The sequence below is a fragment of the Carassius auratus genome, chromosome 28, assembly GCF_003368295.1.
Source record: "Carassius auratus strain Wakin chromosome 28, ASM336829v1, whole genome shotgun sequence".
Lineage (NCBI taxonomy): Eukaryota > Metazoa > Chordata > Actinopteri > Cypriniformes > Cyprinidae > Carassius > Carassius auratus.
The window spans coordinates 17,802,788-17,826,050 of record NC_039270.1 but is presented as its reverse complement, the minus strand read 5'-3'; the positions used below and the strand labels follow the sequence as shown (position 1 = coordinate 17,826,050).

Sequence of the window (23,263 nt, the reverse complement as noted above, 5' to 3'; positions counted from 1 at the left end):
ACCTTTGATCAGATGCAACTACACTCACAATTTAAAAGATACATTATTCGAATGCTTGGCGAAAGAGATGTGTTTTTAATCTAGATTTAAACAGAGAGAGTGTGTCTGAACCCCGAACATTATCAATGTGAGAAAGCTCTACCTCCTTTAGAGGACTTTGCTATCCTAGGAACGACCAAAAGTCCAGCGTTTTGTGACCTTAGGGTGCGTGATGGGTTGTAACGTGGTAGAAGGCTAGTTAGGTACGCTGGAGCTAAACCATTTAGGGCCTTATAGGTAAGTAATGATAATTTGTAACTGATACGGAACTTAATAGGTAGCCAGTGCAGAGACTGTAAAATTGGGGTAATATGATCATATTTTCTTGACCTGGTAAGGACTCTAGCTGCTGCATTTTGGACTACCTGTAGCTTGTTTATTGACGAAGCAGGACAACCACCTAGAAGAGCATTACAATAGTCCAGTCTAGAGGTCATGAATGCATGAACTAACTTTTCTGCATCAGAAACAGATAACATGTTTCGTAGCTTGGCAATGTTTCTAAGATGGAAGAATGCAGTTTTTGTAACATTGGAAATATGATTTTCAAAAGACAAATTGGTCTGGATACGTACTGGATCCGGGTGACTGCAGTGACCCTCTGATCTGGACACAGACTGGATCTGGTGGCTACGGTGACCTCAGAACAAGAGAGAAACAGACAAATATTAGCGTAGATGCCATTCTTCTAATGATGTAGCAAGTACATAGGGTGTTATGTGAAGTGTTTCCGGTTCCGGTTTACCTAATTAATGCAGCCTAAAATCCTTTAACAGATTTGGATATTAAAAGCATATTAGTATGTTATGTGTATGCCAGGTTAAAGGGATGGGTCTTTAATCTAGATTTAAACTGCAAGAGTGTGTCTGCCTCCCGAACAATGTTAGGTAGGTTATTCCAGAGTTTAGGCGCCAAATAGGAAAAGGATCTGCCGCCCGCAGTTTTGAGAACGTAGTGGACGTAGTATAATGTAAAAGGAGTTAATTCAAATACTGAGGTGCTAAACCAATCAGGGCTTTATAAGTAATAAGCAATATTTTAAAATCTATACGATGTTTGATAGGGAGCCAGTGCAGTGTGGACAGGACCGGGCTAATATGGGCATACTTCCTGGTTCTAGTAAGAACTCTTGCTGCTGCATTTTGGACTAGCTGTAGTTTGTTTACTAAGCGTGCAGAACAACCACCCAATAAAGCATTACAATAGTCTAACCTTGAAGTCATAAATGCATGGATTAACATTTCTGCATTTGACATTGAGAGCATAGGCCGTAATTTAGATATATTTTTGAGATGGAAAAATGCAGTTTTACAAATACTAGAAACGTGGCTTTCTAAGGAAAGATTGCGATCAAGTAGCACACCTAGGTTCCTAACTGATGACGAAGAATTGACAGAGCAACCATCAAGTCTTAGACAGTGTTCTAGGTTATTACAAGCAGAGTTTTAAGGCCCTATAATTAACACCTCTGTTTTTTCTGAATTTAGCAGTAAGAAATTACTCGTCATCCAATTTTTTATATTGACTATGCATTCCATTAGTTTTTCAAATTGGTGTGTTTCACCGGGCTGCGAGGAAATATAGAGCTGAGTATCATCAGCATAACAGTGAAAGCTAACACCATGTTTCCTGGTGATATCTCCCAAGGGTAACATATAAAGCGTGAAGAGTAGCGGCCCTAGTACTGAGCCTTGAGGTACTCCATACTGCACTTGTGATAGATATGATACATCTTCATTCACTGCTACGAACTGATGGCGGTCATATACGTACAATTTAAACCATGCTAATGCACTTCCACTGATGCCAACAAAGTGTTCAAGTCTATGCAAAAGAATGCTGTGGTAAATTGTGTCAAACGCAGCAATAAGATCCAATAAAACTAATAGAGAGATACACCCACGATCAGATGATAAGAGCAGATCATTTGTAACTCTGAGTAGAGCACTCTCAGTACTATGATACGGTCTAAATCCTGACTGGACATCCTAACATATACCATTTTTCTCTAAGAAGGAATATAATTGTGAGGATACCACCTTTTCTAGTATCTTGGACAGAAAAGGGAGATTCAAGATTGGTCTATAATTAACAAGTTCTTTGGGGTCAAGTTGTGGGTTTTTTATGAGAGGCTTAATAACAGCCAGTTTGAAGGTTTTGGGGACATATCCTAATGACAATGAGGAATTAATAATAGTCAGATAAGGACCTATGACTTCTGGAAGCACCTCTTTTAGGAGCTTAGATGGTATAGTGTCTAACATACATGTTGTTGGTTTAGATGGTTTAACAAGTTTATACAATTCTTCCTCTCCTATAGTAGAGAATGAGTGGAACTGTTCCTCAGGGGGTCTATAGTGCACTGTCTGATGTGATACTGTAGCTGACGGCTGAATGGTTGCAATTTTATCTCTAATAGTATCGATTTTAGAAGTAAAGTAGTTCATAAAGTCATTACTGTTGTGGTGTTGGGAAATGTCAACACTTGTTGAGGCTTTATTCTTCATTAATTTAGCCACTGTATTTAATAAATACCTGGGGTTATGTTTGTTTTCTTCTAAAAGAGAAGAAAAATAATCAGATCTAGCAGTTTTTAATGCTTTTCTGTAGGATATGCTACTTTCCCGCCAAGCAATACGAAATACCTCTAGTTTTGTTTTCCTCCAGCTGCGCTCCATTTTTCGGGCTGCTCTCTTTAGGGTGCGAGTATGCTCATTATACCATGGTGTCAAACTGTTGTTTTCCTTGACCTTCCTTAAGCGTAAAGGAGCAACTGTATTTAAAGTGCTAGAAAAGTCCATAGTTTCTGTTACATCATCAAGTTGTTCTGAGGTTTTGGACATGCTAAGGAATTTGGATACATCAGGAAGATAACTTAAAAAGCTGTCTTTTGTGGTAGAAGTGATGGTTCTTCCATACTTGTAACAAGAAGTAGAATTTACAATTTTGGCTATATGAAGTTTGCACAGAACTAAATAATGATCTGAGATATCATCACTTGGCTGAATAATTTCAACACTATCAACATCAATTCCATGTGACAGTATTAAATCTAGAGTATGATTTCGACAATGAGTAGGTCCTGAAACATGTTGTCTAACACCAAGAGATCAGAATGTCTATAAATGCAGATCCCAATGCATCTTTTTCATTATCGACATGGATATTAAAATCACCAACTATTAAAACTTTATGTGCAGCCAGAACTAACTCGGATGTAAAATCACCAAACTCTTTAATAAAGTCTGTATGGTGCCCTGGTGTCCTGTATACAGTAGCCAGTACAAACATAACAGGGGTTTTATCATTAACATTTGTTTCTCTGTATAATGTTATATGTAGCACCATTACTTCAAACGAGTTATACTTGAAGCCTGCCCTCTGAGAAATCCTGAAAACGTTGTTATAAATTGAAGCAACACCTCCCCCTTTGCCTTTTTGTAGACGCGGTTCATGTTTATAACAGTAATCTTGGGGGGTGGACTCATTTAAAATAATGTAATCATCAGGTTTTAGCCAAGTTTCTGTCAAACAGAGCACATCTATATTATGATCAGTTATCATATTATTTACAAAAAGTGTTTTCGTAGAAATGGATCTGATATTCAATAAGCCAAGCTTTATCATTTGTTTATCCATATTGCATTTGTTTTTTATTTGTTGAACCTCAATTAAATTGTTAGCCTTAACTTGGTTTGGACGGTTTTTTGTATTTTTTGTATTTTCTAATTCGGGGAACAGACACAGTCTTCATAGTAATCTATTATAATCATCATACAAGGCAGAAATATTTATAAGCAATGCAAAAGAATGTGCACGCTAGGAATTAAAGTCACTATAGTAAACATGGTAAATATGACTGCTTGAAGAAATCAGACGTCAGCTTCTTATTCTCTATCAAAATCATGTATTCATCATATTTTAGCTGTCATAAGTATCGTCTCATTTAGTTTTTGTTCAGGAGCTTTTATAAAAATATAGAAATTATCGTTCTTTCCAAATGTGATAGGTTACTGTGACTTCAAATAAACAGACACAGACTTGACTGAAGAGCAGACTATCTTCATAATGCTTTATTTCTGTGTGACTAATTTTCAATCCTGATGCTTCGTCATGACTAGAGCTTATCGTAACATTTCATAATTATAAAATATACAACCACCAAAAATGACAAAAATGCATGAATATATAGGAAAGAAAATAAAACTATACAAAGGTAGGGTTGCTCTCCTGAAGCCATGCGCACACACACACAGGTTGCTACAAAGACTCCTGAGAGCACCAGATCTGAACATGTTTTATTCGTATGACTGAGTAGAGAAGATAATTGGATGAAACTCTTCACAGGACTAGCAGTGATAGGGCTTCTAGCTAGTGTGAACACTCTCGTGTCTTTTCAGGTATCCTAAAATACTGAATCTCTTGTCACAGTGTGAACACTGGTAAGGTTTTTCTCTGATGTGAACGATCTGGTGCCGTTTCAGTGCATAAAGGTTAAAATAAGTCTTTCCGCACTCAGAGCAAGTATGATCCTTCACACCGCTGTGTCTTTTCTGGTGTGTTTTTAAACAATTCAGATGTCTAAAGCTCTTTGCACACAAATAACACACGTAAGGCCTCTCCTCTGAATGTGTTTTCATGTGCTCCCTCAGGTTATCTGGCCTAAAAAACCTTTTACTGCACTGGTCACAGTTATAGATCCGGTCTCTAGAATGATGGAGCAGATGTACTTTGAAAACACTTAACTTCCTGTAACTCTTCCCGCACTGTTCACAGGTGTGCAGGTTTTGTCCCGTGTGGATCTTTATGTGATCATTTAGTAGCTGTTTTCGTGTAAAACTCTGCCCGCAGTGATCACACGAGTGCGGTTTCTCTCCAGTGTGGATTCTCATGTGTTGATTGAGGCGGTGTTTTTGTCTGAATCTCTTTCCACACTGACTGCATGTGTGCGGTTTATCTTCACCCTCTCCAGCGTGGATTCTCATGTGTTGATCGACGAGGTGTTTTTGTGTGAATCTCTTTCCACATTGACTGCATGCGTGCGGTTTTTCTTCAGTGGTTTCACTCTCTCCAGCGTGGATTCTCATGTGTATATTGAGGCTTTCTTTATGTCTGAACTTCCTCCCGCAGTGATCACACATGTACGGCATCTCTCCGGTGTGGATTTTCATGTGTCGATCGAGGTGGTGTTTGTGTCTGAATCTCTTTCCACATTGACTGCATGTGTGTGGTTTATCTTCAGTGGTTTCACTCTCTCCAGCGTGGATTCTCATGTGTGCATTGAGGCTTCCTTTATGTCTGAACTTCTTCCCGCACTGATCACATGTGAACGGCATCTCTCCGGTGTGGATTTTCATGTGTTCATTTAGGTTTCCTTTACTTCTGAACTTCTTCCCACACTGATCACATGAGTATGGCTTCTCTCCAGTGTGGATTTTCTTGTGTCTGGCAAGGTTTGCTTTTTGACTGAAAGTCTTCTCGCAGAGATCACATGCGTACGGCTTCATTCCACTTTCACATTTTATGTGAAGATTAAGACTTTCTTTGGATGTGAAAATCTCTTTACACTGAGGGCAAATGAAACATATTTCGGGTCTCTTTTGCCACGAGGTTTCATCAGTTTCGATGTCATGATGTTTCTTCCCCACTTCAATCACTTCTTCTATCTCATTGATCGCTTCCATCAGGTCTAAATGAAAACAACAATAATTTAAATTTTTCATTAAATCATTCAAAATTCAAAAAAAAAAAAAATATATATATATATATATAAAGGGACAATGGGAACACTGACACATTAGCAATAAGTATGATCAATTTGATGGATTCATTTGAACGCTGTATGTTGATCATTGGATTATTATTTTTAATAACATTACAAAACCGATTCCAAAAAAGTTGGGACACTGTACAAATTGTGAGTAAAAAAGGAATGGAATAATTTACAAATTCCAAAAGCTAATATTTAATTCACAATAGAATATAGATAACATATCAAATGTTGAAAGTGAGACATTTTGAAATGTCATGTCAAATATTGGCTCATTTTGGATTTAATGAGAGCTACACATTCCAAAAAATTTGGGACAGATAACAATAAAAGGCCAGAAAAGTTAAATGTACATATTATACCAATATACATAGGACCAATTTGCAACTTATTAGGTCAATTGGCAACATGATTGGGTAGAAAAAGAGCTTCTCAGAGGGGCAGTGTCTCTCAGAAGTCAAGATGGGCAGAGGATCACCAATTCCCCCAATACTGCGGCAAAAAATAGTGGAGCAATATCAGAAAGAAGTTTCTCAGAGAAAAACTGAAAAGAGTTTGAAGTTATCATCATCTACAGTGCATAATATAATCCAAAGATTCTGAGAATCTGGAACAGTCTCTGTGTGTAAGGGTCAAGGCCAGAAAACCATACTGGATGCCCGTGATCTTCGGGCCCTTAGCACTGCATCACATACAGGAATGATACTGTAATGGAAATCACAACATGGGCTCAGGAATACTTCCAGAAAACATTGTCGGTGAACACAATCCACTGTGCCATTGGCCATTGCCGGCAAAACTCTATAGGTAAAAAAAAAAGCCATATTTACTCAGTTCAGAAGCCTGCATCTCTGATGGTATGGGGTTGCATGAGTGTGTGTGGCATGGGCAGCTTACACATCTGGAAATGCCCCATCAATGCTGAAAGATATATCCAAGTTCTAGATCAACATATGCTCCCATCCAGACGTCGTCTCTTTCAGGGAAGACCTTGCATTTTCTAACATAACAATGCCAGACCACATACTGCATCAATTACAACATCAAGGCTGCGTAGAAGAAGGATCTGGGTACTGAAATGACCAGCCTGCAGTCCAGATCTTTCACCCATAGAAAACATTTGGTGCATCATAAAGAGGAAGATGTGACAAAGAAGACCTAAGACAGTTGAGCAACTAAAAGCCTGTATTAGACAAGAATGGGACAACACTTCTATTCCTAAACTTGAGCAACTCGCTCCTCAGTCCCCAGACGTTTGCAGACTGTTATAAAAAGAAGAGGGGATGCCACACAATGGTAAACATGGCCTTGTCCCAACTTTTTTGAGATGTCTTATCTTATTTCCCCAATAAAAATTGAGTTGTATTCTAAACAAAATATAAAAATTTTAAAATTCCACATCAGTGCATTGTTTTTATTCACAATTTGTAGTGTCCCAACTTGCACACTTTGACTCCATATTGCTTTGAGCACATCATTCTGCACCCGCGATGTGCATACGCGCTTTGTGCGCTCTGTTTTGAAGCGTTTCATATTAACATGGTTTTGCGCACTGAAAGATTATTGTTACATACCCCTTTAAAAACAGATCTAGGGGTGAAAAGGGGGGGTAACAAATAAACGGTGGAGAGAGACTGAGAGAACTGCCGTCTCCAAGTTCCAGGGCTGACACACAAGAAAGCTCAGTAACAACAGTTTGAGCAAACAACCAGAGGTATTTTATTTAACAGAATGGAAAAATATATAAGGCTTCAGGAGGGGAAAGGCCAAAACAATAAACAAAAAGTTTCCTCTGACTAAGGTTTTCAGTGTTAACTTACCTACCAAACAAAAAGAGAAAGAAAAAGCACAGAGATACTTCCTTGACTTCCTCTCTAACTCAAACACAGGAGAAAAAGGGTAGTTTCTAAAATAAATGACATCCACCTCCCTACAAGAAAAATATTCCACTTCCACTTAAGCAGTTACACTAAAAATGACAGACACTCTGCAACTCTCAATAACTTCACTTTAACACTATAGGTGAAGCTATCAACAAACACTTAAGTAGACAAGAGTTTAAACAAGAGCTTAAAATCCCAACACTGGAACTAGAAGATGGCAGTTGCAAGGATGGAACGCCTCAGCCTCTCACACTGGACTGTAGCTCTTGGAGGTTCCTTTATACTCCAGCTAATGAGCTAAACAGGAGACAGGTGGCACTCATTAGCCTGCCAAGCAGAGAGAGGAAGGAGGAGTGAAAGAAACAACATCACAAACTACACACATACACACACAGTAAATCCAATGGTTAATGTAATCAAAAGACAAAATAAATTATGTCCCTATGGACGTAACACCACCACCACTAAGTTTTTTTCTTTTATCCCCCGACTTGGAGAAAAAGAAAAAAAAAAAAGTGCATCACTTAAATTTCAGTCCCACCGGTCCTGGACAGCGCATCGGCAATCACATTTTCAGAGCCCTTCATATGACGAATGTCGAGATTATACTCCTGAACAAATAACGCCCACCGCATCAAGCGTTGATTCGAGTTAGACATCTGGGCTAGGAAAGTTAAGGGGTTGTGATCGGTGTACACAAGAAGAGGGATTGAACTACCTCCTATGTAAACATCAAAGTGCTGAAGTGCCAGTAAAAGAGCAAGAGCTTCTTTCTCGATGGTGCTATATTGCTTCTGATAGGACCCAAACTTCTTTGAGAAATAGGACACCGGATGATCAATACCATGTTCATCTTCCTGTAATAACACTGCACCTGCCCCTGTGGCACTGGCATCCACTTGCAATTTGAATGACTTTTCAAAGTTGGGGGCTAGAAGTACAGGTGCGTTACACAACAGGTCTTTCACTGCACTAAAAGCTAGCGAACATTCACAATCCCAGATGAACTTTCGGCTACTACTCAAGAGATCAGTGAGTGGAGAAACTACTGCAGAGAAGTTTCTGCAAAACCCTCGATAGTACCCAGCCATTCCGAGAAATCGACGCAACTCACGCTTATTGCTGGGGGTAGGGAACTGTAAGATAGCCTCCACTTTGGCAACCACAGGTCTCACACATCCCTGACCCACTTGTTTTCCCAGATAAGTGACCACTGCTTTTCCAAATTCACACTTGGCAGCATTTAAAGTTAGTGACGCTATTGCCAACTTATTGAATACACTTTCAAGTGTTTTAACATGCTCTTCCCATGTGCTTGAATAAACAACAACATCGTCGATATAGACCTCACAATGCGTGACACCTGCCAGGACCCTCTGCATCAGGCGTTGAAAGGTAGCGGGGGCATTTCGCATCCCAAACGCCAAAACATTGTACTGCATGAAATGATCTGGTGTCACAAATGCGGAAATTTCAGAAGCACGGGGAGTTAGGGGGACTTGCCAGTAGCCCTTAAGGAGGTCTAATTTTGATACAAAGTTAGCGGAGCCCACCCGGTCTACACAATCCTCCATTCGAGGCAACGGGAATGAGTCCGCCTTGGTGATTTTGTTCACCTTGCGATAGTCTGTGCAGAATCGAAAAGATGAGTCTGGCTTTGGTACCAGTAAACAGGGGGAACTCCAGGGGCTCTGACTGGGCATGGCAATATCATGACGTATCATGTACTCCACCTCCTCCTTCATTATTGCACGTTTATTTGGGTTCACTCTGTAGGCATGCTGTTTTACTGGCAAGGAATCACCCACATCAATATCATGGGTCAGCACTGAAGTTCTGCCTGGTACATCAGCAAACAGTGAAGGGTATCTGGATATTAGCTGAAGAAGTTCTTTACGTTGGTAGACTGTAAGATAGGGAAGAGTATTAGGCAAATTTTTCAGAATCACTGAATTTTTAAGTTTTCCACATGAGCTGACAGGAACTTTATCTACCAAGCCATCTTCGGCAAGACAATAACTGGCAGTTGAGACCGCAGCTACAGGGGTAACACTTGGAGTAGCGTCGTAGGTTCCCTCATCACGTTTCAGATATCTTTTCAACATATTTATGTGACAGACGCGTTTACGTCTTTTCCGGTCTGGGGTGGCAATCACATAATCAGTGTCACTCAATTTTCGTTCAATAGTATATGGGCCTGAAAACTTTGCTGCAAACACAGAATCTGGAATGGGTAAAAGGACCAGGACAAGATCACCAGGTTTGAACTTACGGTTAACACTTTTCTTGTCATAGCGGGACTTCATTTTTACTTGGGTAACACTTAAATGCCTTTTTGCAATGCCCCAGGCACAATGCAGGCGCTCTTTGAAAGAACTGACATATTCTGACACGGACACAGGCGAATGATTCTCAGAAAGCAGCTGTTCACTCAGCATTTTCATCGGGCCACGAACCGTATGGCCAAACACAAGGTCGGCAGGACTAAACCCAGTTGACTCTTGTACAGACTCACGAGTGGCAAACAGAAGGAAAGGAAGCCCCTCATCCCACTCTCTTCCAGTTTCAACACAATATGCTCGAATCATGGCTTTTAAGGTCTGATGATATCGCTCCAGGGCCCCCTGTGACTCAGGATGATATGCAGTTGACATGCGGTGCGACACTCCCATTTCAACTAACATCTGCTTGAATTTCTTTGAGGTAAAGTTTGATCCTTGATCTGTTTGGATCTCTTTGGGTAACCCAAATATAGTACAAAACTTCACAAGAGCCTTAATCACAGCAGGGGATTTAATTGTGCGCAAGGGAACTGCTTCAGGGAACCTGGTTGCGGTGCACATGATGGTTAACACATATTGGTAACCACTTTTGGTTTTTGGCAGTGGACCAACACAATCTAGTATCAACCGTTCAAACAGTTCAGCCATCACTGGCACTGGGTGCAGAGGAGCAACGGGGACCTTCTGATTTGGTTTGCCAGACCTCTGACATATCTCACAAGTTCTGCAAAACTCCGCTATTGAGGACTTGCACTTTGGCCAAAAGAAGTACTTGGTTATACGGTGAAAGGTTTTATTGACACCTAAATGCCCTGCAAGTACATTTTCGTGGGCAAGCTTCAGCACCTGTGGACGATAAGCAGCAGGAAGGACGATTTGATGAACTTCATGGTAATCAGAATCACTATCCTCTGGCTTCCACTTCCTCATTAACACCCCGTTATCACAGTAGTAGGCAATTCTAGCTTCGGGCACTTTCTTACAGGCAAGGGCAGCATCAAAACATGAAGTAATAGATGGATCTGCCTTCTGTGCAGCAATTAGCTGAGCTCGGTCAACACCAAGAGCTTCATGTGGGTTAATTACATCAACACCTTCCCCAAACTTAGGCTTTATCATTAACTCACATTTTAGAGGTTCAACGGGCACTTGTAAGAATGAGTCAGTAAGATTTACAACGTCTTCAATTTTTTTTTATTGTGCTCTGGTCACTGCACACACAGAAAATGTAGAGGGGAACTCTTGGGAAAGACTAGAAGTATCATCAGCTTTGCCTTCGTTCCCTACGATAGGTCTGGGAAACACTTGACCACCTGCCAGGTCATTTCCTAGTAGGAGACCCACCCCTTCAAATGGCAACCGCTCCCGCACTCCAAGATTAACTAATCCACTCACAAGATCAGATTTTAAGTGTACTTTATGGAGAGGAACACTATCACACCCCATTTCAATACCACGAATTAACACATCCGTGCCAGTGTACGAGCTTTGCGAGAAGGGCAGTAATTCTTTTAAGACAAAGGACTGTGCTGAGCCAGTGTCACGCAAAATCACAACAGATTGATGCGCAGTGTCAGACAAGGAAACAGAGCCAGTAAGAAGAAAAGGTTGAATGGATTCATCCTTAATTTCAGAGATGGTTTGCACTAATGCCACCTTTTTGGATTTAGTCTCAGTGTTTTTCCTTTTCCAAGCCTGACACTCAGCAATTAGATGCCCTTCATCAAGGCAATAAAAACAGGAACGTTTGTCTCTTCCACCTGAAGAAGCAGGCCTGTCCCTATTTCCGTTACTTTTTGCCATATTGGGGGATATACGTGGCAAATCTCGCAGAGTGTTTTTATTAGTAAACGGCATGTTTGAGAATCGGGTAGACGGAAACACATTGCGGTGCGTCAAAACAAACTCATCTGCTAATACAGCAGCATTCAACAACGAATTTACTTTTTGTTCATTTAAATGAACGACAACACTTTCGGGAAGACAAGTTTTAAAGTCCTCCAGTAAGATCAATTCTTGCAATTGCTCAAAAGTAGTGGCCTTACTGGAGAGACACCATTTTTCAAACATTACTCTTTTCTCTCTCGCAAATTCTACATGGGTCTGTCTCTCTGACTTTGCATGGACTCTAAACTTTTGGCGATATGCTTCAGGAACTAGTTCATAGCCTCTGAGAACAGCAGTTTTAAGGATATTATAATCAAGAGACTGCTCAATTGGCAACGACGCGCAGATCTCTTGAGCTTTACCTGTTAAGCTACACTGCAGCAATAATGCCCACATATCACTCGGCCATTTAAGTTTTCCTGCGATGCGTTCAAAAGCGACAAAGTAGGCATCAACCTCTGACTCGCGGAAGGGAGGCACAAGCTTGATGTATTTGCTGACATCAAATTCCTGAGCACTCCTTGTGTGTGCGATTACAGGTGTAGGAGGAGAAGAAACAGAGGGAGATCTCGAGCGCGGAGCTGGAATAGGTTTCCTGCTCACCTCCGCTGACCGTAATGCTATAGTACGGAATTTAACCTCTCTATCAGTTTCTGCCTCTACCACTCTGAGTTTTAACCGTAAATTCTCATTCTCCTGCTTTTTAACTTCAAGGTCTAATTCCTTTAGACGAATCGATAAGGCCGGATCAAAGCTTGCACTTTCAGTAGGATTTACACCAGAAGCAAACCCTTCAGCCACCGCATTCGTAACAACCGCAGGGTGTTCGTCAGCTTCTGGTAAAATACCATTGTATACGAGCTGCTTAAACAAATAATCCTTAATGACTTGCTTTTTCTCTTCTTTTACTATCTCGATGTTAAAGAATTCTGCAATCAAAATTAGATCTTTTTTTCTACATTTCTGAAAGATCTCTGTGGAGGGAGACAGAGTAAACGCCAACAAATCAAACTCCATTTCTACGTCCACAGAGACTCTCTCTCCCACTCTAAAGCAAAGACAGCGAGAACTAGATGTTTAAGAGAAAAGAGTAATTGTACTCACCGAATCAACGCAGTCATAAAAATAAAATAACGGGCGGACGAGCCCCCACTTGTTACGTACCCCTTTAAAAACAGATCTAGGGGTGAAAAGGGGGGGTAACAAATAAACGGTGGAGAGAGACTGAGAGAACTGCCGTCTCCAAGTTCCAGGGCTGACACACAAGAAAGCTCAGTAACAACAGTTTGAGCAAACAACCAGAGGTATTTTATTTAACAGAATGGAAAAATATATAAGGCTTCAGGAGGGGAAAGGCCAAAACAATAAACAAAAAGTTTCCTCTGACTAAGGTTTTCAGTGTTAACTTACCTACCAAACAAAAAGAGAAAGAAAAAGCACAGAGATACTTCCCTGACTTCCTCTCTAACTCAAACACAGGAGAAAAAGGGTAGTTTCTAAAATAAATGACATCCACCTCCCTACAAGAAAAATATTCCACTTCCACTTAAGCAGTTACACTAAAAATGACAGACACTCTGCAACTCTCAATAACTTCACTTTAACACTATAGGTGAAGCTATCAACAAACACTTAAGTAGACAAGAGTTTAAACAAGAGCTTAAAATCCCAACACTGGAACTAGAAGATGGCAGTTGCAAGGATGGAACGCCTCAGCCTCTCACACTGGACTGTAGCTCTTGGAGGTTCCTTTATACTCCAGCTAATGAGCTAAACAGGAGACAGGTGGCACTCATTAGCCTGCCAAGCAGAGAGAGGAAGGAGGAGTGAAAGAAACAACATCACAAACTACACACATACACACACAGTAAATCCAATGGTTAATGTAATCAAAAGACAAAATAAATTATGTCCCTATGGACGTAACATTATTAAAAGCCTATATTTTTATACCTAGCCTACACCATACATTTAAAATGAGCATAATTGAATTGTATATTATTTGTGTGTAGTGTAGGCTATATAAATACATACACTGTTTAGCTCTTGACATTCATATATAAATATTAAATTGTGATATTTGCTGCGGGGTGAGGGCTTCGATAACTCTCTCTTTTTTTTTAACCATACATGTGTTTGGATCCCTGAATGTTTGTGTCCCTTTTATTAGACAGGGTGGTATGATGTGTGTGTTTACAAATAATATGCATCTTGTTGCACTGGCAGAAAAGTTGAAGCACAAGTTGTAGAGCATAAGTATGTGTTCCTCAATAGCTTATATTTTGGGCACGTTGTTCATTGCACTTTAGCAATTTCTCAAATAAAGCCACAATTGCCAAAATAAGAATGTTTTTATTCCTGGCTTTTTTGGAGTAAAACAGTGATTCCACTGTTACCACTTTATCTGTGTGTAATGTTGTAGTAGCTCAAAGTTTTTTGCTGTTTAAACTTTAAACCATTCCTTTATAACTGTGATTACTGGTGAAAATAGGCAATGTGCTGAAATTTCAGAAGAGCATCAATTCATGGAAAAAATATAACTTGAAATATGTGGATAAAAGGTTTCTGCCCAATGCGATCATGAAGTACAGCTTGCAGCTTTGCATCTCCATCAATGAGAAAGTCTAGTTTATTATGCAAAGCTTTTAAGGTTAACTGTTGTTTTATGAATTGCAACACTCATTACAACCTTTCAAACCTAAGTCCATTTCCAATACTTTTTAACCCAAATTAATTTGTTAAAGACTACTTTTTAGTTTTTTACTAAAATTGACTAAAACCTTTTTGCGTTTTCGTCGACTAAAACTTGACTAAAACTATTAAGTTTATAAGTGACTAAACCTAAAAAGCATTTTCGTTCAAAAGACTAAGACTAAAACTAAAAGGGCTGCCAAAAACAACACTGATCTGTATGACCAAAAATGAGGGAGTATTTTGAGATCAAGTGAGTGCAATGGCGCCTCCATCTGTCCTGCGGTTCAGCTTCCACGCACACTTCAATAGCGCACATTTCTGTAGCTTAAAGGCCATCTTTCAATTTAATTGTATAACTTAATTTATACAGAATCTTGTATGAAAACGTTAATTTAAAAAGACATAAGAATACATATTTTACAACACCCACGGGCAGAAATTAAGAAAAAAAGTGTACCTATTCTAAGCTATGCTCCAAGAAACCACCTTTTCCCAGAGAAACATAGGTGCTGCCGCCCTGGTTCTCAGTGTGGGTTTAGGTCATGGGTGCCCAACTCTGCTCCTGGTGAACGACTGTCCTTCAAAGTTTAGCTCCAATCCTAATCAAACACACCTGCCTTTAATTTTTAAATGAGCCTGAAGACTTTAATTAGTTGCTTCAGGTGTTTGATTAGGATTGGAGCTGAACTTTGCAGGAAGACTAACTGCTTTCATACACGTCCTCCGCAGTACATGTGAGCTCATTTACATAATGTCCATCGGAAATACTAAGGCCGGTTATACACTGTGCGATTTTCATCCGATTTTGAGCCGAATTCTGACTCGTGCGACTTTTTTTGGGGTCGGGCCGAATTTCAGCATTTTCGTGCGTCATTTGTCGTGCAGTGTTCGTGCAGTGTACAAGGGGAAACGAGAGGCGATAAGTCTCTCCCGACCGGCAATTGGTTGGACGGATGGATTTCTGACATGTCAGAAATTTTGGTCGCCTCTCGTGAGGTATCGTACTATTGAAGCAGGGCTACGAACCGATTTTCCGCGTTTCCCTCACTGCGCGTGCGTGAAACCGTAAACCAAACCATGGTGACACCTGACACTGCATGTAGTGTTGACTGAAGTGATGGAGTGATAACTTGTGGAGTTATGGCAAAGAAAAATAAAAATAAAAGAGGGGAAAAAACACCTGCTTCCCTCAAGTTCGCGTTGCAAAATGGATTGACCATATTGGCCATGTCTTCCCAGCCACCTGCGCGTCTAGATACACAGACGCATTTTTTTTTTTTGGACGTTTCAGCACACATAATTGCGCTTTGCGCATATCACCAAAGCAGTGCGTTTATCCTGGGAAAGCATGTTTATTCTGAAACAGCCACAAACATCCGGGTTCTGAGGGATCCTACGTGTTGATTCGGTTGATTCCCCACGTATAGTGTGAGCAGTCAAATCGCAACTCGGCAATCGGACCGTACAGTGAGCGCACAAAAATCGTGAGCTTTGGCTTTACATTGCATGCAATCTACCCATACAGTGTGAGTTGGTACCTTGCCGAAATCGCACAGTGTATGCCCGCCTCAAGAGGGGAGTAGTATAACAGCCGGCTAAGTTCAGAATTCCAGCTGGCCACTTATGTTGTTCAGATATAAGGCCCAAACGCTTGACATCTGCAGAAGCAGAACATCCGGACATCTAGGTCCGAAAGCAGTCACTGATTAAAATCAGCTAGCAATTTCTACAAAATTTCAAGATAAACTATGTTGTGTAGAAATGCACAGCATTTCCATCCCTGTCCAAACTAGCTGACCATCACAGACGTAAGCTATAGCCTACAGCATTCATTTAAAATCTGGGATCTAAATGAAACATTTTAAGACACATTGCTGGCATAGATGGTGATGATCAACATGGACAGTCAACAGCAATATTGCTAAATATGATTTATTAAAGATACTCCAATGTGATAAACATGGAGACAACGTTAGCCACATAGCCTGTGACCACTACACCGATTCTCCTCACACCACAACTCTATCTCTCTCCTCTGTCCATTTGCCCTTCCCCTTAACTCTGCCTGACCCCTCTCTCGCCTAGGCGGCTCATAATTATATGGCAATGGTCCATCGTAAGAGTTGACATTAACCCCTACTGCAGCCTCTTCACTGTCTGACTCCATTACAAAGAGGTGAGATTTACCGGCCGTTGCGTCACTTCCGATCAGAGCATTTTTGACAGTGGAAGTAATTTTACTCAATTTTATTTAAAAAAAAAAAGTGTTTTTATTGCACATTTATGATTAGATTCTTCACGCAAATCGAGTTCCTACACTATTTATCTACACGTTCATTCACAGAGATTTAACATTAGATTGTTAGATTGTTACTATATACATCTTTTAGATGAAAAGCTATATTTGCGCAGAGCTGTCCACAATTGCAATGTGTTCAAATAAAACTATAGTATTAAAAATAAAATGATCCCCAACGTAACTGCGACGCTTGTGACAGTTGGTGAACTGCTTCCATCCAGGGATGGGAAGTTCGGATTATTTTACCGACACAGACTTTTGATTCTCGTTCAGCAAAATTAATGAATCTATTTTCTAGTAAGTTTGTTCATTTTAGCAAAATGTAATTAAAATGTTACCTGTTACTTCCCCAACACATCTAGTACGCACAGCTTCAATGGAGGGACTGAAAGCTCTCTAAATCTAAAATATCTTAAACTGTGTTCCAAAGATAAACGGAGGTCTCACGGGTTTGGAACGACATGAGGGTGAGTTATTAATGATATAATTTTGATTTTTGGGTGAACTATCCCTTTAACGTATAACACACACTATGTGGTGATGACCTAGAAGGACTTGAGAATCACTATGCATGATAAGTTCGCTCTGTCGCCTTGTTATTATATTCATGAACACCCCACTATAATGTGATGCATGCAAAATACAGAGTTTTGGCCGTTACAAAGTCTCCATCCACAAACAGACGTACATCGTCTGCAGATATAATGTATTTCACCAAACTTTAACAAGTAATGTGAACGGCCTATATATGTGCAGTATTTTAAAGAGCCCTCACTAACTGAGTTTAATGTCACAGTCTTGTTAGAAAGCATCTCATTCTTGTTTCTGTGGCGGTGCGTCGGTCTCGTCATGAGGCGCACGGTCCAGAGCGATGTATGACTGATGCATCAGTTCAATTCAACTTTACTCCAAATATATCAACTTACATGTTTTGAATACTTTATATTTAATGTGTTTGTTTATGTCCAATATTAGTGTTAAACTGGACTTTAAATGAAATCTACCATCTCTTCCTCGTACCTGCATGGTTTAAAACACCAAATAGTCATACTATGACAAGAACAAAGAGTCAATTATATAATAATACAAGCCTACAATACAAAGTACTTATAGCCTAGTTTTTTTATTTTTAAAAATGTAAAATAAAATTTATTAAATTAAAATGGCTTTTCCTAGGCAGACATGACAAATTGGTCTAATATATGTATAAGATGATTGCTCAAAAAGGACATAATGACATTATTTAAAAGCAAATAACATTTTGAATCCTAAACCAGTAACAATACAGTTCTGTAGTCTAATCTGAAGGGTGAACTCAAAATACATAAATCATACAACAAGGTCATTTTTGAAGATTAGAATCCAATGTAAAAAAAAATAAAAACAAACAAACAAAAGTGATTTCGCCATCATATGGGCAAAATTTAAAGCATAACCAACTCTTTATTACCACATTCAGTGTTATGGAAAAGTATCATGACAGAAATTAAAAGCAACAATTTGAAACCAGAAATGCATCACATAACTTTAAGAGTAAATAATAATTATAATAAAAAATAAAAATAATAAGTACTATGCACCCATTTGTAAGGAAGGTTGTAAATTAACTAATTACTCTAGCCAATGCTGTCACGTCACCGTCACGGGACAAAAGAACGAACAACCCGAAAGATGAACTAATCATTTCTCTTTCCGGCTCAGACTGACACAGGTGAATTACTACTAGCAGAACAGAACATATACTGCGCATGCGCGACTGAACGAATCACTCCCCGAGACGATTCATTCATCCCGAGTCACATTAAAGATTCTAAATGAACGAATCGTTCAAGGACGACACATAACTACTTCCATCAGCGCTGCTGCAGCAAAACATTTTTATCAGAGTATTAAGACCAGCACTCAATTTGATACTGTTCTGGAAAAGGTTTGAGTTTGAATTTTTGCATCCCGGTAGATTGTTTTGAAACATCTGGCATGTACAGGGCATTAGATTAGAACAGTGAGCACTGTAAGGGTCATTAAAAACAACATTAATGTGCTTGTGCGGTGTCTTTTGCGACGGCGTCGAAAGCGTCTTCTTATATCATTATATTGCAGCTCTATCATATAATCTGACTCCTCACTCCTTCAGTATATAACTGTGTTTGACACACACACATCTGATGAACTGTTTGAGGAAACACAAACACAAACCTATCTTTTCTTCTTTGACCTCCTCCTTGATCCTGCAGGACTCTGCTTCTGCTTCATTCATGATCTTTGTGTGATCTTCAGGAGATGAAAACACTCCAGCGTTCATTCATTCATCAGTCAGAGACTGAGAAGCACACACACACCGAGGGATACACACCTGTCAGAGGGAATCATTTACACCTGTTTTAACTCACATGTCGCGCATTACACGGCACTTAGACAGCATTACTTCTCCTCACAGATCACTCTTTCGATCAAGAGACACACACACACGAACACATCTCAGAAGTCTGACTGAATGTAACAGTGTTCCTCACATCGCTGCTAAACGATTATTCCGGTCAGCACACACACACACACACACACACACACATTTAGCAGTGCAGCACACGAACGACCCCGTGAAGAACTGATTTAACGAGCGAACTCTATAACTGTATGAAGTGTGTTTACTATCAACCGCTTCTCACCTCAGAAGTAAGCCGAGGCGCGCGTGTTGACGTCACCTGTGAGCGACGTGAAGTCCTTCTTCTTCTTCTTCGTGGTTATTGCCGCTTCGCATTCTTTTTCAGAGCATTAACGCCATCTACTGTAGGCAATGGATCAGACACCAATTCCTTTCCACGGTAATTAATAATAAAATAATAATAATAATAATAATAATAATAATAATAAAACCCTTACCTATATATTATGTATTAACTTGGTTGTCTTCAGAAATGTTAATAATATACTATATCATCCTACCGGATTCAGAATATCCTCTAATGTTACCCGTTGATCTCCTTTCTTCAGCATTTCTCCCATTAATGTCTTTCTTTCTTCTACATATTTAGTAGAGTCTATAATTAGATGTTGCACTTTTTCTCTTACTCCACACCTGTCACACATACCATTAGGATGTTTTCCTGTTAAATGCATTATTGAGTTAAGACCTGTATGCCCTAATCTCAATCTTGATATAATACAATCCTCTTTCCTTTTCACACTTGAACTCCTTCCCCTTCCTACCAATGGTTGAATTGAATGAAGCACTTTCCATTTACTTTCATTGTCCCAGTAATTTTGCCATTTTTTATTTATCTCCCTTTTAATGATTGATTTTATTTATTCTTTACTATGCTTAATGTCCATATCTATATTTTCTTTTACCATGGCTTGCTTTGCTAATTTGTCAGCTTCTTCATTCCCTAACACTCCAGTGTGTGCTGGAACCCACAAAAACTGAACCCTCTTATTTGTCTCTCGCATCGTTAATAAAACCTTTAGGATTTCTAACACCAGATCTTGTCTTCTTTCTGACTTTTGTGCCTCCAAACATATCAGCGCAGAACTTGAATCAGAACATTTTAGGGATTTATTTATTCCCATTTCGCTTACTTTATTGATTAATATCATGATTGGTGTTAATTCTCCTGTAAACAGTGACACGTGATTAGTTATTCTTTCACATCTTTCCACTTCCATACCTGGGATGACATATGCAACCCCCACTTGGCCACTTTGCGGGTCTTTGGACGCATCTGTGTAAACCTGTACATACTGATCATATTTACTCCTTATATACTCTTTTATAAATTCTGCTTTTGATTTTTTTCTGACATTTCTCTTTTCTTTGTTCCAGGAAAGAACAGATCTATGGTTGCGGTAATATCCAGATCGGACTCACTCCTAATTTTACCACTGGGATCACACTATACCCATTTCATTGCATATCTTCTACCAACTCATTCATGACCCACTCAAAACTATTACATTTCCTTTTCCCATGTTGCCAGATGACTCGAGTATACTTTTTGTCAGGTGGTCCTCCTTCTGACCCTTTAAATTTGCACTATATGTCAAAATCAGTTGTCGTCTCCTCATCTCCAGCTGTAACACTGGGACTGGAGAGGACGGGTAAGCCCCACAACATATTCTCAGAGCTTGAGCCTGTACTCTTTCTAGCCTTTCCAGCTGTGACTTGGCCGCAGACCCATATACCTGTCATCCATAATCAATTATTGCTCTTATCATTGTTGTATAGATCGTTTTAATGCCAGTCAATCCGCCCCCCATTCCCGTCCTGATATACATCTCATTACATTTATAATTCTCTTGCATTTTTCCTCCATTTTACTTGAATGTGTTCTCCATGCAACTTTAATATCAAACCACATTCCTAAGAATTTTCTCTATTGAGAATTTAAAACCCCATTTATATGACAACCTTTCAACCTCGTTCAATGCCAACTGCATTTTATTAAAGATAAAATCCACGTTTCTACCTCTAATCCACAGAGCTCTGTCATCTGCAAACAATGATTTATTTATATTTCTATCTATAGACACAAAGACATCATTAATCATAATAATAAATAGCAAAGGACTTATAACACTTGCCTGAGGAGTGCCATTTTAAATTTTTCCTTCTCGATACACAATCCCCAATCCTAACTTTAAAGTCTGGTGCTGCTTCTTCTATGGCGGTTGAAAAGCCGACTTATGGTGTATTACTGCCACCAACTGGAGTGGAGCATATTATATATATATATTAGGGGTGTAACGATACGCGTATTTGTATTGAACCGTTCGGTACGACGCTTTCGGTTCGGTACGCGGTACGCATTATGTATACCGAACGGTTCGTTGGAGTAATTAATTATATTTGAAAAAAAAAAAAAAGAGAGAGAAAGAAATATAATGATATGCGTTCAACAAGGTAGCCCAATAACCCAAACAACGTAACAGGCAACGCCCCTGACACTCCCGAAGAAGAAAAAAACACCATCTTATATGTTTATGTTAGGCTACTCAGCAGGCGCTCGCTCACTCAGTACACGCTGAAGGCTCGTTGCAAAATAGCCAATGCGTTTAACAGACTAGAAATGAGAAGATCCTCCAATAACCAACAGGTCTGGTGTTTGGGTGCACTTTGGATTCCCTTTAAGCTATAATGGTGATGGCAAGAGAGTGGTGGATAAATAAACAACGGTATGTCGCATCTGCAACATGACAGGGTACACCAGCGGGATTACAAAAAAAAAACAAAAAAAAAAACAGCGGGAATATCTGGGATATATGCGTCAGTACTATCTGGGAAAAGACGGAAAAAAAGGAGAAACATGCACGCAGCAAACTATCCCTGCAGCATTTAGACACTATAGCTTACAGGGAATCCAACCCAAACACCAGACCTGTTGGTTATTTTAGGATCTTATATTTCTGGTCTGTTAAATGCATTAGACATTTTGCAACGAGCCTTCAGCGCGTGCTGAGTGAGCGAGCGCCTTAGGGGCCGTTCACATATCGTGCCTAAAAACGCATGGAAAACGCTAAGCGCGTCTTTCTCCTGAGGCGTCTGTCTTTGCTAAGCAACAATGACGTGCTCTCTCCATGAGACGCGGAAATTTCAGCGAAGGATAAATGGATTTGCAGCTCTAAAAATCGCTTGCAGTAGCTCTGCTACTGAATTTATTTCAAAATTGCAATCCATATACAACTATGATCAGCTGTTCCTTCATCTTGGCTGAGCTCTCAACGTTGTTACGGGAAAGGATGAAGCTGATTGGTTGGTTCTTGTCACATGACCCGCGGTGCGCTTGCGGCATTCTGAAAAGTTGAGATGTTTTTACATTTTGCTGTATCTAAAACGTATCGAACCGAACCGAACCGTGACATCAGTGTATCGTATCGAACCGAACCGTGAATTTTGTGAACCGTTACACCCCTAATATATATATATATATATATATATATATATATATATATATATATATATATATATATATATACACACACAACATATACTACTCACAAATCAGGCAACCTATTGGACCTTAATTATACACAACACTGCTCTACTGATCATGTTCTGGTTACTCCACTGCACACGTCAGATCACTTCCTCCTCACTCTTAACCTCAACATGATCCCTGAAACATCACTTACCCCTCCACATGTCATCTTTCGACGTAACCTACACACACTTTCACCCTCCCGGCTATCTGCAATGGTTTCATCTTCACTTCCTTCCCCTAAATGTTTGCATCTTTGGACGCGAACAATGTTACTGATACTTTCTGCTCCACTCTTACATCTTGTTTAGACACTGTTTGCCCCTTATCTTCCAGGCCAGCCCGTAACACCCCTTCTGCCCCTTGGTTATCTGATGTTCTACGCGAACACCGTTCTAAGCTTAGAGCTGCTGAAAGGGTGTGGTGCAAGTCCAAAA

The 23,263-nt window shown here is 39.7% G+C and overlaps 1 protein-coding gene across 3 annotated transcripts; it reads right to left on the bottom strand.

Moving 5' to 3' along the window:
* Nucleotides 1–3,749: 3,749 nt before the first annotated feature.
* LOC113047065 (zinc finger protein 501-like) lies at nt 3,750–21,528 on the bottom strand. Of its 3 annotated transcripts, XM_026208316.1 has the most exons (4): nt 19,735–21,528; nt 19,521–19,639; nt 19,051–19,207; nt 8,170–13,661 (listed from the first exon to the last, which is right to left on the bottom strand). In XM_026208316.1, exon 4 carries the CDS (start codon nt 11,091–11,093, stop codon nt 8,217–8,219), a length of 2,877 nt encoding a protein of 958 aa, XP_026064101.1. In that variant the 5' UTR covers nt 11,094–13,661; nt 19,051–19,207; nt 19,521–19,639; nt 19,735–21,528; the 3' UTR covers nt 8,170–8,216. The 3 variants fall into 3 exon arrangements, with proteins under 3 accessions (XP_026064103.1, XP_026064101.1, XP_026064102.1); XM_026208317.1 differs by lacking the exons at nt 19,521–19,639; nt 19,735–21,528 and adding an exon at nt 19,368–19,512; XM_026208318.1 differs by lacking the exons at nt 8,170–13,661; nt 19,521–19,639; nt 19,735–21,528 and adding an exon at nt 3,750–5,728 and having other exon boundaries at nt 19,051–19,512.
* Between the last annotated feature and the right edge of the window lie 1,735 nt (nt 21,529–23,263).

What these genes read in the sequence shown, in the direction of transcription:
- LOC113047065 (XM_026208316.1), bottom strand. Translation starts at nt 11,093, where the DNA reads ATGATAAAGCCTAAGTTTGGGGAAGGTGTTGATGTAATTAACCCACAT.